General features: G+C 37.1%; 1 protein-coding gene across 1 annotated transcript in view; it reads right to left on the reverse strand.

The window, feature by feature from the left end:
• LOC118823319 (peroxidasin) overlaps positions 1 to 14767 on the reverse strand; it is a 76775-nt gene that overhangs the window by 49753 nt on the left and 12255 nt on the right. Inside the window, exon 2 of the mRNA XM_036592840.1 lies at positions 1785 to 1856. Within this exon, the coding sequence (XP_036448733.1) occupies positions 1785 to 1856 (72 nt within the window). The remainder of the gene's footprint in view (positions 1 to 1784; positions 1857 to 14767) is intronic.

A 14767-nucleotide genomic window follows, 5' to 3' on the forward strand; every position in this document is an offset into this window, starting at 1 on the left:
AATTACATTATACATGAGCCTAGAGTGATGTGATTAGATTAGTAGTAAAGTAGAATTAGAACCAAGTCTAATATTAAGCAGCAAGGAGTGAAATCTTGCTCTTTTGCCTATAGTACAAGTGACTTAACCACTCTGCTATTAAACTGTTTACAAAGTACAGTGATGTGTATGGCTAAAAAAACTAGATCCTAAGGTGCTAATCTGTAAAAATATTTTTAACATCATTACTATTCTCAATCTCAGCGAAGCAGTCATGGCTACTGTCCTACATCGCCATAATGAGCTTTTTAAAGTGTTAACTATATACAGATTCACGCAGGCCAACACAGAAAATTACACATGCATTATCAGGGATGCATTATGCTCATTTACTCGTACTTGATGCCAGCTATGCTAATAAGCAAACAATTCAAGATGAAAGTGAAGGAGGGTCTGTTTACACCAAGAAGTGTCACTAAAGCTGTGAAAGTCAGACATAAAGTCGCTGGTCACTTTAAACATTCTGCCCTTGCAAATTCCTGTCAGGAGTTCACTGTGTGAATTTAGCCTGTTTTTTTAATGAACACAAACACAATCACAACCACTTCCCCAATAAGTGGAGAGACGTAGCATTAGGCTAGCAAAACAGAGACAGAAAAAGTCTGTATATGCAAACTGCTGTACCAGTGTGTGTGTTTGCTCAGTACTCGGTGCTCAGTATTTAATAGTTTTACTTGAAATTGTCCGTAGACAGAGTCGTCTGTAGGGGCTGTGTTTCATGTAGCATGGACCAAGCGCTTTCGTACAGCGTGAGTATATAAATTGTAGACTTTATCTGTATTCAAAGGTCTATTTAAATATACAATGTGAGTCACCAGGGAACAAGATTTCTAAAATCGTAGTGTATATCTGGCTTTAAACAACATTCAAGTATAGTTCAACTAGCCAATCAAAAGGCTTCCTCAGATGTATTGTACTTGTATATCGTACTTATATATACATAGGGAGAGAGAGAGATGCAAAAGTTTAGACACCCCTGGTCAAATGAGATGTTTTTTTGTATATGACTGTTCAGCTTCTTATCATTTTTATTTTGCACTATGTACAATAATGAACAGTGTTTTTATTTTTTGTACATTTTTATTTTTTTATTATTTCCTTAAAAGGCAAGGTTAATTAGATTTCTAATTTACAGTCTGTACATGCTACACACTCAGAATCAGAAATGCATTTTCTTTATAATTTATTGCTTCTCAAATTGCAATATCCAGCCACTGTACTGAATATCACATTTTACGTGCATGTCATGCAGCCCTACTGTAGAGATAAACTGAAACTAACAATGCAGCTTCAACAGTCTACAGTGAGTCTTCACACTGTAGCCAAAACAAAGGGCAAGCACAAACAAGAAATTTAGTAAGTCTATAATTCCATCTTGCCCTCTGATATTTACCCTCAAACAAGTAAAAGTTACCCAAGATGCTAGTTTTGGACCAACCAAAACATTACAGTGTGCTTTTTCCATATATTCTATTAAAGCCACATCACATTGTTTTTTGAACTGGTAGGTTGTGCCTTAAAACAGCTCATAAGAAATACATGGTAGCGGAGTTGCAGGCCAGCTGGGTGAGGACTTACTGATCAAGAAAAATAAATTTTGAAGTGACCTGTACGTGTGGACCAAAGCAGAGAGAGGCAGAGGAGAGCAGTGTCAAAGTAAATGCCTTTAACAGTACGCTCATAAAAGTTTGTCAGCATATGAAATCAACATATGAGGCAGGCTAAAAGAAGAGAGAGATACTTACAGTGTCGTAAGATTCTTCAGTCGTTTCAAAGAGCCTGGCTGCAGGTCCTTAATTTTGTTAAACCTCAGGTCTCTGTTAAAATATACAAACATGTTGTAATGACCAATGTGCATGAACACATGGGAAAAACAGCTCTGTTAAGGCATCAGATATCCAAATACTAAAAGTGCAATATTATTCACTTGCACACCTGTTTACAGAACAAAAAAAGGCTTTTTTACAGTAAGAATGCCCTGCCTAAAGCATACGATATGTACATTTACTATGCACTAATGAATTAAATGAAATATCTGAACAGTATATTTGATACTGATAATTCAAACTGAGTGTATTTAGAGGTCTTAACAATTATCACTGCAACAATAACAACGTTCAAATATTAATTTGAAATACTTAACATTTCTCTGCACAAAACATAAAACATACACTTTTACTTTGCTCTCTATTACTAACTCTTTGGAGTCTTTAGTGCTATTTCAGTGATTCCCGATTGGGGTAAGCACACATTTCTTCCAGAGAAAGGTATCTCCTCACCAGAGGCACAGATCAGCTGCTTCCCATTTACTTTCTCCTTTAACTGAAGCCAAAATAACACAGAAATGACACTGATTTTAGAGAAGAACACAAAACCCAAACAAGATGTAGTCAAAACAAAGATAACCCTTTCACCCGTAGGATGAGTCTCTAGTGTTGCAACTCTTGATTTCTAACACAGACATATGTATAAGGTCTTGCATGGACAGAAGCCAAACAGCACATGACTGGCGATTTATCAGAGCAGAGCAGGATACTGGTTGGCTGAATCATCACACAAAGCATAACAGATGAAATTTAAAAGAGAAACTGAAATGATCTAACCTGTATGTTTATTTACACTCACTGCCATTATCTAAATGCAACCAAGAGCCATAAAAAATCTTGATGGTCTTTCTCACAGAGAACACAGATGAATGATGCCTTTGTAATAAGTGAAAACAGGTCTCTCATAATTTTTCTCACAGACGTCCAGCAGGCACAGACCAATTAACAGCTAAAAATATCCCACTCACTGCCCAAAACAACAGATAATATCTGAAATATGTATCTGACAAATGTTGCCTGAAGCCCACAGTAAAATAAAACGAACAAAAAAATACAGAATATATAGTGGTATGCAAAAGTTTGAATAACCTCGGTCAAATGACATGTTTTGTTGATGAAAATCATTGAAAATAATCCTCTAACAAACTTAAATATGCATTTTGTCTGCAAACTTTAGTGCACAATTTCTATTTATTTGCTCAGTTTGACATATTGGAATGAAATAAAATAGGAAATCAAAAATGTGCCATAATTTTGCACCACATTTTAAGTTTTACTTATTTTTTCCAATATGTTAAATTCAGAAAGTAAGCAGTAACTGTGCATTAAAATGTTGGTTCTCTGTAGAGGGTGTGTAAATTATTTTCACTTCAAAAATCAACAAAACGTGTAATTTGACCAGGATGCCCAAAGTTATGAATACAACTAAGTGTGTATTCAGTGTCTTGGGAAAATATTCGGCTGCATTAAATTAAAAAAATTAAAGTCACATGTTTAAAATGGGAATAGGGCACAAAATAACATTCAAGTATTTGAATTTCCCACTGAGCAGTTGGATCAATAATCAGAAGCTGCATCACACCTTTCAGACACTAGACAAAGCCACACTGCAAAACTCAGCAAGCAATGAGATGCAGACTTAGCTAGGCCAACAATCACTTTGAAAAAGTATCAGTAGCTGAAAGGAGAATAAAGCTGCACCTGTCTATAATATCAAGAGCTCTGCATACAGTAAAACTGGCCTGTATTAGAGGATGGCAAGTAGGTGTGGCTTTCTGATTTCTGATGTTTTTGGTACATATCACGGTGTAGTGTATTTATGTATATATTTTTCAAATAAAGCCATTTAGAAAGCTTAAGCAAATTTATTTTGTAAATGAACAATGTTGTATTATTATGGGGTGTGCCTTCATTTTTAATAAAAATTATATTTACCAACTGAAGTAAATCTCAATTTTTTTACTGGGTGAAATATTAAAAACGAAAATGAACAATATATATACAGTAGGGGTGGGTGATATAGCAAAAATATCATATCAAAATATCACAATACTTCAATACATTTTCACAATACATGATACGCCACAATATCCATTTTTTCTGACTTCTAATACACTACATTGCACTAAATCCAAATAGACAGGACTAATTTTGCTCATTGTAATGTAACATGCAGCGTTCTTTAAGTAATGGTGATATCCACGATATCCATAGAAAAGCATATTGTGATGTAATTTATCATAATAACGATAAATATTGTCATACTGCCCAGCCCTAATAAAAACAGAAGACAATATCACTTTCTAATCTTTCTATCTAACAAGATAAAGGAGAAAGCATGTAAAGCACACAGCATCTGGCTCAGCAAAAGCGGTGCTAAATATTGTTTTATGTCTGAATTTCTCAATTTCTTTCATATATGCGTCCCTTATGTTCAAGCTTTCAGCTACAACCATCAGACTCCTCTGAAATTTAGTAAATATTAGACCCATCCACAATATTAATGTTAGCAGCGGAGCCTCTTGGTTTGTTGTGAGGACCTGGCCCTGAGGCCACTGTGTCGCAAGAAACAGCTGGCTCAGTGTGGGGCACTTTCCATGCTAAGTTACTGGCTAATAGCTAACCCCAAGAGACCGGCTTTTTCTTCCACACCCTTTTGCCCCTTTAACTCATTACATTCTGATGTCTACTCCTTCAACAACAGGTATATATCTCAAAAACTTCAAACTGTTACAAATGCAACCAACATATTTTATTTTTGAAAATTAGAAAATTCTGCTGTGTCATATGTGAGTAAATAAAACAAGCATCACTGGTAAACCAGAAAATGCTGATAACTTTCACGTGGTCTGAATAATTATGCAAGCCATTGATGCAGGCTTGTGTATTCCACCAATCCCCTCTTATCTAAGGATGGCCTGCTTGCAGACACTGAGCCCGTCAGGACCACTGTGTGATGCGGCATGCTCAGACAGAGGCAGGCTGGATTCCACAAGGCCTTCTATGTTGCTCCAGGCAATGCTTTGAGCAAAGGCACAGAGTGCCTGCACAACAGCATGGAAACTATTCAGCAACAGGACAAGCATCACTGATTGTTTGGACTTGCTTGGAAATCTCCATCTATGTCCTTCAGAACAAGGTTAACTGTCAGACCCAAATTCCAACTAAACAAGGCTGTTTCTAATACTGCATAACTGCATAACAGCAGAGTACTTGAGCAAAAATAATGAGAGAAATCCAGAACACCACCTTACTGAAATGTAAAAGATCAAACATATATTTAAAACAGTGAGTCAGAAGTACCCACACAGTGCTAGACTGTAGCAGAGAGTCATTATTCAAAAGGAAGTGCCCAGGGCATCTGATATCACACCTGTAATTTTTAACAAGAGACTAATGATACTAGGTAATCTGATGACATACAGTAAATGGTGTTGGTTCTTTATTTCTGTATTACATGTGGCAACCTTGTTGAGCAGGATTCTAGGTTGCAACAGGGTTCTGGAAACTCTTGATGATGCTGCCTCGTTTGGACAACTTTTGGAAAGCTTTGATAGACAGAATCACTACAGATTAACCATGAGTTACACAAGCCACATTGTTACTCCGAAGCTGCTGCAACAGTAAATTTGCATTAAGGCACTGATCAGGAATTTTTATAGCTGATTCCAATTTTTTTGATAGGAAACTGCATTTCAAAACAACATTAAAAAAGGAATGTGACTCCTAACAATCATACAAGACCTGATAGACCACCAAAACTGTCACCATCAGACAAACAGTATGTAAAGCTTTCAAGCTTGCATGAGCTCCACTCTTGCTTTAGATCTGAAAAAATATCAGGTGTTTCTGTCCATCCTTCCACTGTGAGAAGACAACACAACACTATGAGTCTGAAAGGATGTGTAGCTGTCAAGAAGCCCTTGCTGAGAAAAGGACTTGGACAAAAAAAATAAGAAAATTATCGAATCAAACAAATAAGCTGCTGGTGTTTTCAGAACAATGGACTGACTATCTGAGAGTCCAGACCGCAATATTGCTGAATGTGTTTGGGACAACTTGGATCATTAGAAGCAGAAAACACAACCAACTTCTAAGGCTGAACTTTGGAGGTGTGAAAATATCTCTGCAGACCCCTAATTTCTGACATCTAGACACCACTGTACATCATCTACACTGGAGTTAATATATATATATATAAAGCTTTGCGATGTGACATCCACAGCTCATAGCTTTCTTTCAAACAACATGGCTGAGAGTCATTACAATCCAAGAACTGTGACAAAACCAAAGGAATTAAAACTCAAGCGGTGGACATTTCTCAAACCAAAATGACAGAGCAGACTTACTCATCTTGCCTTTTTTTTGCCACAGTTCTTCATTCTTGGTGAGTCATTTTGCCATACCACAGTCACCAAGTTGCATGACCAGTAATTCCCTGCTGGCTAGTTCTGTCCAGCAATGTTGACTTGATTCCTCGTAAATGTCCTCACAGTTGGGTATAATTAAACTAGGAATCTTGCATGGAATGCTCCTTTAATAGCAGGTATGTCAAATCTTTCCTAGTGTGACTAATGAAAAGGAATATTTAATGGATTTATTCCAATTTGCAGTCTGATAACTGTCTAAATAAAAAAAATAATAATCTTAATCTTTTTTTTTTGTTCACATGTTTAAGCATTGAATGTGCAACTTCTTCTGCTTCTATAAGTTAGAACGTAGAGAAGGAGAACTGCACTATTCAGTGGGATGGTTCCCAAATTTGGAACAACAAAATGTTAAACCAAAAAATGTTACCAGCTATTTCTACTGCCTAGTTACATGAAGAGGGAACTGGGTTTGACCCAAGGAGTTGTTAAAGTAGGTTACATATGGCTGAAAGACAATGTGGCATTGTGTGCAATCAGAGTACAAGATTTTCCTATTCAAGAAACCCTGCAGTGTTGTCTATATGGCCTTATCAGGAGAGGAAAACACTGGGAAAATGGAGGAACTCAAAATAACAACTTCCATCAACAGGCCCACTAATCCCCTGCACAATGGCTGTAAGTCTCAACCTGAGGTTCATTAAAATTGGAATGGTACTAAGAATACTAACGATCCTCTTCTTTATACACACACACACACACACACACACACACACACACACACACACACACACACACACACAGTATGAAGACCCTACCTATGATGTCCAAGTTGGTGAATGTAAAAAAATAAGACATATCAATTTTGGAAAACATATTTTTTTTATGTACAATATACCACTACACAACACACAACGTATAGTAATCAGGAAAAAGCAGGAAACATTCAACAGAAAACTACATAAAAGCCTCCAAAATTAGGCACAACATCAAATCTATTACTATTTAATTTGCCCACTTATTTTTTTCTGTGCTCTACTGCCACTTCAACATCATTCCTATCTTATCAGTGTGCTATCAATCTTAATCGATGCATTAACTGAGTTTACCTGGATTGTGAGAAGCACAAAATGCAACCAATGTCTAAGACTGAACTTTGGAGGTGTTTAAAATGTCTCTGCAGATTACTTTGAAAAGCTGAAAGCAAGTCTCCTGAAAAGAATGGAAGCTAAAATGAAGGTGGACCCATGAAATACTGAAAATTCGGACATTACGTTTAGTTGTCGCAGATTCTGTGTAATTTTCTATGTGAAAAATAAATGGCTGCTTTGACTGGATCTTAAATAATGAAAGGATGGTCTTTGATCTCTACATATATTTAGAGAGCAATATATACACATTTCTCCCAAAATACCATTCCTGCATTCTTCCAATGTATGTGTGTAACATACTAATTAGACTAATTAGTTGCTATTCTTTTACATTAGCTACAGACCAGGAAATCAGAGTGGCCTGATTATGACTAGAGTAAATCTATCCCATTAGCTCATTGTGCAACAGAGTAAATAAACACAAACAGTTTACGCTGTGACTTTAGAATTCCAAACTGGCATGCTAGATACCGGATTGGCTACTTTCCTTCATTTCTTGGACGTCTAAATCCAACAAACAGTAGTTAATAACCTGAGGGTTTGTTTAGACTAAGAATTATAGTCAAATCCGTTTATATTATAATCCATGGTGGACTTTCTTTGAGCTCTTGAGCCATTTGAAAGGAATTCTGGCATAAATCACTCACACTACATGTATCGGCTACCTTTTCGTCAGGTTTTGAACAAAGAAGATGGATAAACTGCCATCACATAGTGATATAAAAGGCTATTTTTTTACACACCCAAGCCCAATCTGCCTTTTAAATTGACTAAAAACTTGGATTGTACAGACTCCTTCAATGCATCTCACACTACTGGAAGGAAGACACAGACGCTCACCGTTCCAGTGGTTATGACTTGTGGCCATTTGCCATAGATTGTTCACGTTCCTAGAAACATTTTCCTGCTTAGTTTCTTGACTGATGTTGCTAAGACCAACTTAACTTGTGCTAGAGACAAAATTGTGTGTTGTTAAAAGTCATAGCAACAGCCTTTACTAATGACCATACATTCTGGCTCATAATTCAAATCGGGGTCTGAGGAGACTGTAGAAAGGAAAATCACTGTATGACTTCCAAGACATACAATGTAATATACCATCTACATTTAAAAATGAATAACTGGTAGATAATTGAAAGACATTGCTGAAAAAACTATAAATATTACCTCCAGCAAAATCTAAGCCAATACAAACCAAAATACAGTATGTAGATCAAACATCAGAATGTTTCTATGTAACACTCTGCTTTGGAAAGAACAGCATGGACTGTGGATAAAATCTATGTGGGTGCATGACTATCTGTGCTGTGCAGAGCAAACACATGGTTTAAACGTGAGACAGTAAAGGTGAATTACTGTTTTTCTAAATTCCTGCATAATTAAATCATGATGCGGTAAACAAAGTCATTCAGAACGGTTTGATGTGAACTGCTCAATTTTATAGAAACTTGAATAGCGGTGATAGGAACCACACATCTGAAGTATTTGGCGCCTCCAAATGCTGCTTCACAAAAAGCTTTTACTTTAAAAATGGTTATAAACACACTGCCTTGTACCTGATACACTATTTTTAAGACACTTTTGACATATGGCTTTGGCCTAAAAAGTATTTTTACAATCCATCAAGGGAGGAAAGGTAAATGCAGGTCGTTCTAAGGAAAAACAGTACCCAAAGGAAACGTATTTTGTCAGATTTACTACTTATTTACCACAGATTTCCCCATTATCTATATTACATATGAAAACTTGGAAGACATTTATTGGTTTGCTGGTCGTTTTGGAGCGCAAATTAAATAAATGTAGCTGGACTTGTGACACTCTAGTCCCCGGTTCCAGTCACCACTATTGTGATGGTGAACTCCAAACTGGTATGTTTGTCAGTAATGTACAGGGTGATTCAGAAAGATTCATCTGATTTAAAAATGATTTATTTCACTTGTAAATCATTACAGAACAATGAAGTAAATTATAAATGGTTTAAGTGAACATAAAGTTATGTCATTTTACAAGCGACTCAATATGACCTTGACCTCCTCCAGCTGTACGGACAACATCAACGTGGTAGTCAATTTTATCCCATACTCGATTGAGCATGTCGGGTGTCACTGTACTCACGGCACTTTCAGTGCGATTTCGGGGGTCATCCAGTGTTGTGGAACCGACGCCGAACGCTCTGAGCTGTTGGAGGTTCACTTCCGTCGAAAATCATGCGGCACAGTTATGACGGATTCACTCTTGTTAAGTGGAGAACGTAAAGTGCTTTCAGCTCAGGGGTCACATCTCCTCACAGACCGAAGGGAGCCATCTTCCACTGACAGTCAGAAACTTTATGACCCCCTCTTCCAATTGGTATGTGATTGGTTCCTAGATGCCTCATGGTTGTAAAAATATGGCGCTTTGAAATCGGATTAATCTTTTTGAATCACCCCGTATTTCTAATCAAATGCCTCTGAATAACTTGATTGAACTATGAAATTTTGAAAAATATTTTGGTGGAATTGCAGTAAACTTGGATAAAGTGCTACAGTTTTTATAATGTAACAAAATGTCAGATGTCACTAATAGTTCTTAACAAAACATTAATGAAAGGGTTTTATCTCTCACTGAAGGGTTCCCTGCTGAAGAGCCCAAAATGACTTGTGTTAGAGCTTATCTTTCTAACTGTAACCAAAACATGCCTAAGTACTACATATACAGTAGGTAAAAATACAAACAACAGTTACCTGTTGACACAGAAGGATAAGAGCAAATGAAAGCCTAGCTCAAACTTCATAATTACTGAGGTTAACTGAATGAATCCACAAGGTTAACTGAGTTTTAGGCAAAGGCGCATTAGAGTGGAACATAGGGAGGGACCCCCTGTGAGATTAGATTTAGAGAGGCAGTCACTCATTGTTTCATGGACATGCTCTGTTTATGCTGCCTGGGCTTTGCTCTCTTGGCAGCGTGCTTAAGATTTAATGGAGCTTGGATTCATTAACCAGGTGCCAGGCTCCAGAATGGAGAAAATCAAAAGCACATAATACTAATAAGGGCATGCATTGTTCAGAGAGCAAGCCGGAGAGGTTGAGTCAAAGCTAAACATAGAAAACTAAAGTCTACTTTCTCCATCACGGCATCTATGCTGTATTTGTCATGCACACATGGGGTTTACAAAATAATGGAAACTCTACATAAAAAGGTAATTTAACTCTGAACTAACAACAAATACAAAGACATCTACATCCACAAGTGAGTCACATTAGTATATTAACATGCCAGTCTGTTAGCACTATGGAGTCTGCAAAAGGAGTCTGATAATCAGCACTTTGCGAATGCCATTGTGTATTTGCTTAACAGGAAAACTGCTAAACATCATAAATTACAGTCTCAAAATGATAACAGAATTAAATTAGCACCTACGTGACTCAACCTCATTAAAGCTAAATGATTCAAGATTCAAGAGTTTTATTGTCATATGCACAGCAGAAGCAGGCAGTTACACTGTACAATGAAATTCTTACTTTGCTGTTCCTCCATTCACCAATATAGAAAAAAAAGTAAATAAAGCATAAGAATATATTAAATACACTGAATAAATATAAATACACTAAAAACAAAAAAGCACAGTTATATGTGCAAAGTTGAAAGAAAATGGCATGAGCTTCTCAAAGCTAATATTTAGAAAAGTGATTTCAGCCATGATCATGACATTTGACTTGACAATTAGTTAATCGTTGACAATTACAAATAATACATAATTAATTATAATCAACACATTTACATTTACATATATGCAATGTGCGAAATACTTCCTGGTATTCGGGGGGTCCCATGTTGGCTGACTTCTAACTCACTCATCATAGCAGCACTGTTGCTAGCTTCAATGGCATCAAAATGTTTGTTTCAACAATTCTTCTTCTGGAATTGCTTTTTTGCTATTTTAACTAAGATCTTAAACATCTCTTTTGTCTTTTGTTTGAGAAATTAGTAACAATTCACTCTTTCCACCAATCTCTCAGGAAACTGGGCAAGTTTTCAGATTTACAGACATGCTACAGCACTTTGTCAAGTTTTTCACAGGTACCTCATGCATAGTTTGAAACTACGAAGGACAAACTAGGAAACTAGGTTAACCAATTTGCTACAGGGCCACACTGAGGCAGACCAGCGCTGCATCTCTAGTGTAAGAACACCAATGACAGAAGCTCGCTGAATGTGGGTAACAATAACCTGTGAATTTGTATTTGAGCATCTATTTTACCGTAACAGACAGCACAACGTTGTCATAAGTTTATTTTCAGGGACCCCACCCCCGAGGACATTCAGGGGGTCCTCAGGGGATCCTCGGGGGGTGGGGACCTATATTTAACACCTTACATATATCCACCTATTCAGCCTACAGCAGTTTAGCTCCACCCATTCACACTGTTCTAAGGAGTTATTAGGAGTGTTTCAGCATGGACTGCATTTTGAATAAGGCACAACACAGGGCAGCCAATCAGAACAAAGTTAATTTACATATGTCAGTATTAAAGGCATAGCAACAAAAACAGCTTGTTTAATTCTAATGAATAAACAGATAAAAAAAGGCCATATAAAAATGAATTATGGCTGTTTTGGGCACATAAATCTATGTAAATGGTATAAGAGGACCTCGCGGAAAAAATAAAACATAAGATAAATGTTGGAAATAATTAAATAATTGTGACCACGCAATTATGCAAAAGGTCTAAATGTGTCAGGCATGCTATACACAGATAACATTCAGAGGCCAATGCACATGTTGCCTGTTGTACAAAACCTAAATCCCTACACAATGGACAAAAAGATAATATGATGAGTCAGCTTTCACCCTTTTTCCTGCACCTGGACGTAAACTTACATTTGGCTTTCTATCCACAATGACTATTGCCAAATGTTAAAACGTGCTGCTGGACTCCTCCAGATCACAATTTGAGTGAGTTTGACTGTTTTGGTACAGAAGACCACACAAATGTTGTAAGTGGACCTCAGGAAAAAAATAAAACACAAGATAAATGTAGAATATGTGCCCTTTAAAAATACAAGCCTAAAGTGGCCAAATTGGCTGATTATCTTGCTTCCAAGTTATCTGTAGCTCCCAACTGACAACAGACACAGCTCGAACTCAAATAAACAAACATTACTCACTGCTGCCCTCTAAAGGTGTTACAGCACCGGTCAGGAGTTAGGACTTTTGTTGACTGTAAGACCCGTTACGTTTCTCAATAAGTGTGTTTTCTAATTGTCTTTATTTACATCTGTTTGCTTCAACCCTATTGATGACAACACACCCAATTCACATTCTATCTGTAGATATGATCGTAAAAACTAACAACCATTGAAAGTAACTGTGGTCGGCTTAAATGCTTGTGATGAGACGATTATGTAATAATCGTGACCGGCCTTTATACAGAGATACCATTCAGAAATTACTGGCCAGCGCACATATAACCTGTCATACAAAACCTAAACTCCAGGGCAAATGAAAAAAAGGAATATGACGAGTCTGCTTTCACCTTTTTTCTGCATCTGGATGTAAACTTACATTTGTTACATTTCAACAATGAGCTTGTTTACATGCAATCGGATAACTGCAGAAAATCAGATTTTGTCAGTAATTCGTTTAACGTGTTTACACGCACTTGTATAATCAGATAATAGGAAAACTCAGAGTTTACATGAGTCAAGCAATAATCAGATTTCTGTAGTGCAAACTTCCAATAAACTCACAAAAGAAGACATGACGTAAACATGAGGTAAAACTCAAACATCATGCCGTGGATTTTTTTTAAAACATTGAGTTGCTTCACCGGACAATATGAATATACATGATCTAGAAGATGAAGAATATTTAAATTCTTCATTTTGTCAAGCATGTCGTTGGTTTCAGCATCGATCCAAAAGTGTTTTGTTGCCATCTCATGGGTGCTGTGTTAAACACTGCATCTATTTTTATACATGCGCAGACTGAGAAAAACGAAAGAAATCAGAGTAAGGGTACACATGCGCTGAAAAAAAAAAACATTAAAAAGCTAAAATCCAGGTCTGGTCTCATAATCAGAAGTCTGATAAAGGCCTTTTTCAGATACCTGCAGTCATCTAATGATGACTGTATTATTGGTGTGCATGTAAATGTACTCAATGAATGCTGCCAACTGCCAAACATAGGGCGGGAGTCTTCTAGATCATAACAGGTTAGGATGAATACATAACAGTATGGAAGAATGAAATTTTGTCTTTACACATTAATTTGCCAACTCTGTCCTTGCAGACTTATCTTCTTCATCGTATGGTCAAAAACATGAGCAGCCCAATTAAGACTAATAAACTGCACTATGACACTGGAAGAGTTCTGAAATTAAAATAATTATAATGTCCACACTGAAGCAAGTCATCGCATTTCTCAAACTCAAGGCAAACATCTCTAGCACAACTGGATCTGGGACAAAATCCTGATGAATTTAACAGCTTCTGCTTTTGTACAGCCTGTTTCCTGAGGTCATGGTGCATTTCAACCTTGTCTCCACAGTGATGATAGGCTGTTGGGGAACAAGAATGTGACGTGATCTAAAGAGAATCAACGACAGCAATTGGAAACAGGATGCAGCAGCTCTAGTTCTTGCAGAACTGCTGCCTGCCAAGGGATCCCACAGGGGAAATTCCACTGCTCCAAAATCCAGCATGATAAAGCGCGTTGAGAACGATAACACAGTTCACAATTCACTGCAAGTCTTCTGTCTGAAGGCTTCTAAATGGAAATGACGTGAGGGTCTACTTTGAAAGGTGGGTGGCAAACTGTCTCAGGTCAAATATAATTTGATATCTTCCCCAAACTGCAAGCGTTTCTTCAGTGTTGCAAATCGAGATTCCATCTGCATTGTTAAAGCACGTTTCAAGACTAAGTAATTACAATTTAAGACATTTTCTTCTGTAATTTGTGCAGACAGAACTGAGGACTGCTATGAACGCAGCATCACTCAAATGACAGACAGGAACATAAGCAGAAGCAGTGAGCATTTGTTTGCCATGTGTGCACCATTCACAGCAGTTTAAGGATAATTTAGGCTTTCACACAAATGAAAAAACTGCACTGGCCAAATAATCATCACGGGAATCGTAGATTGATGATGTCAAGCTAAACGAGAGTTAAACAAGAAAATGGCTGCCTCCCACACAGTTTCGCAAAACAGGAACACCCACTAAATATGCAGTGCCATTTTTCTTCAAGAGAACTTTTGTATATCAGCGGTAGATTAAGACGAGGGAGATGTTTTTCCCCTTACACAGATGTGCAGCATTAAGTCCATTGAGTTATATGAGGACAGAAAAAAAAGAACTGATTATCCTGGCTTTGCAAAACAACTGTACAAATTGTATTCAC

The sequence above is a fragment of the Colossoma macropomum genome, unplaced genomic scaffold, assembly GCF_904425465.1.
Source record: "Colossoma macropomum unplaced genomic scaffold, Colossoma_macropomum, whole genome shotgun sequence".
Classification (NCBI taxonomy): domain Eukaryota; kingdom Metazoa; phylum Chordata; class Actinopteri; order Characiformes; family Serrasalmidae; genus Colossoma; species Colossoma macropomum.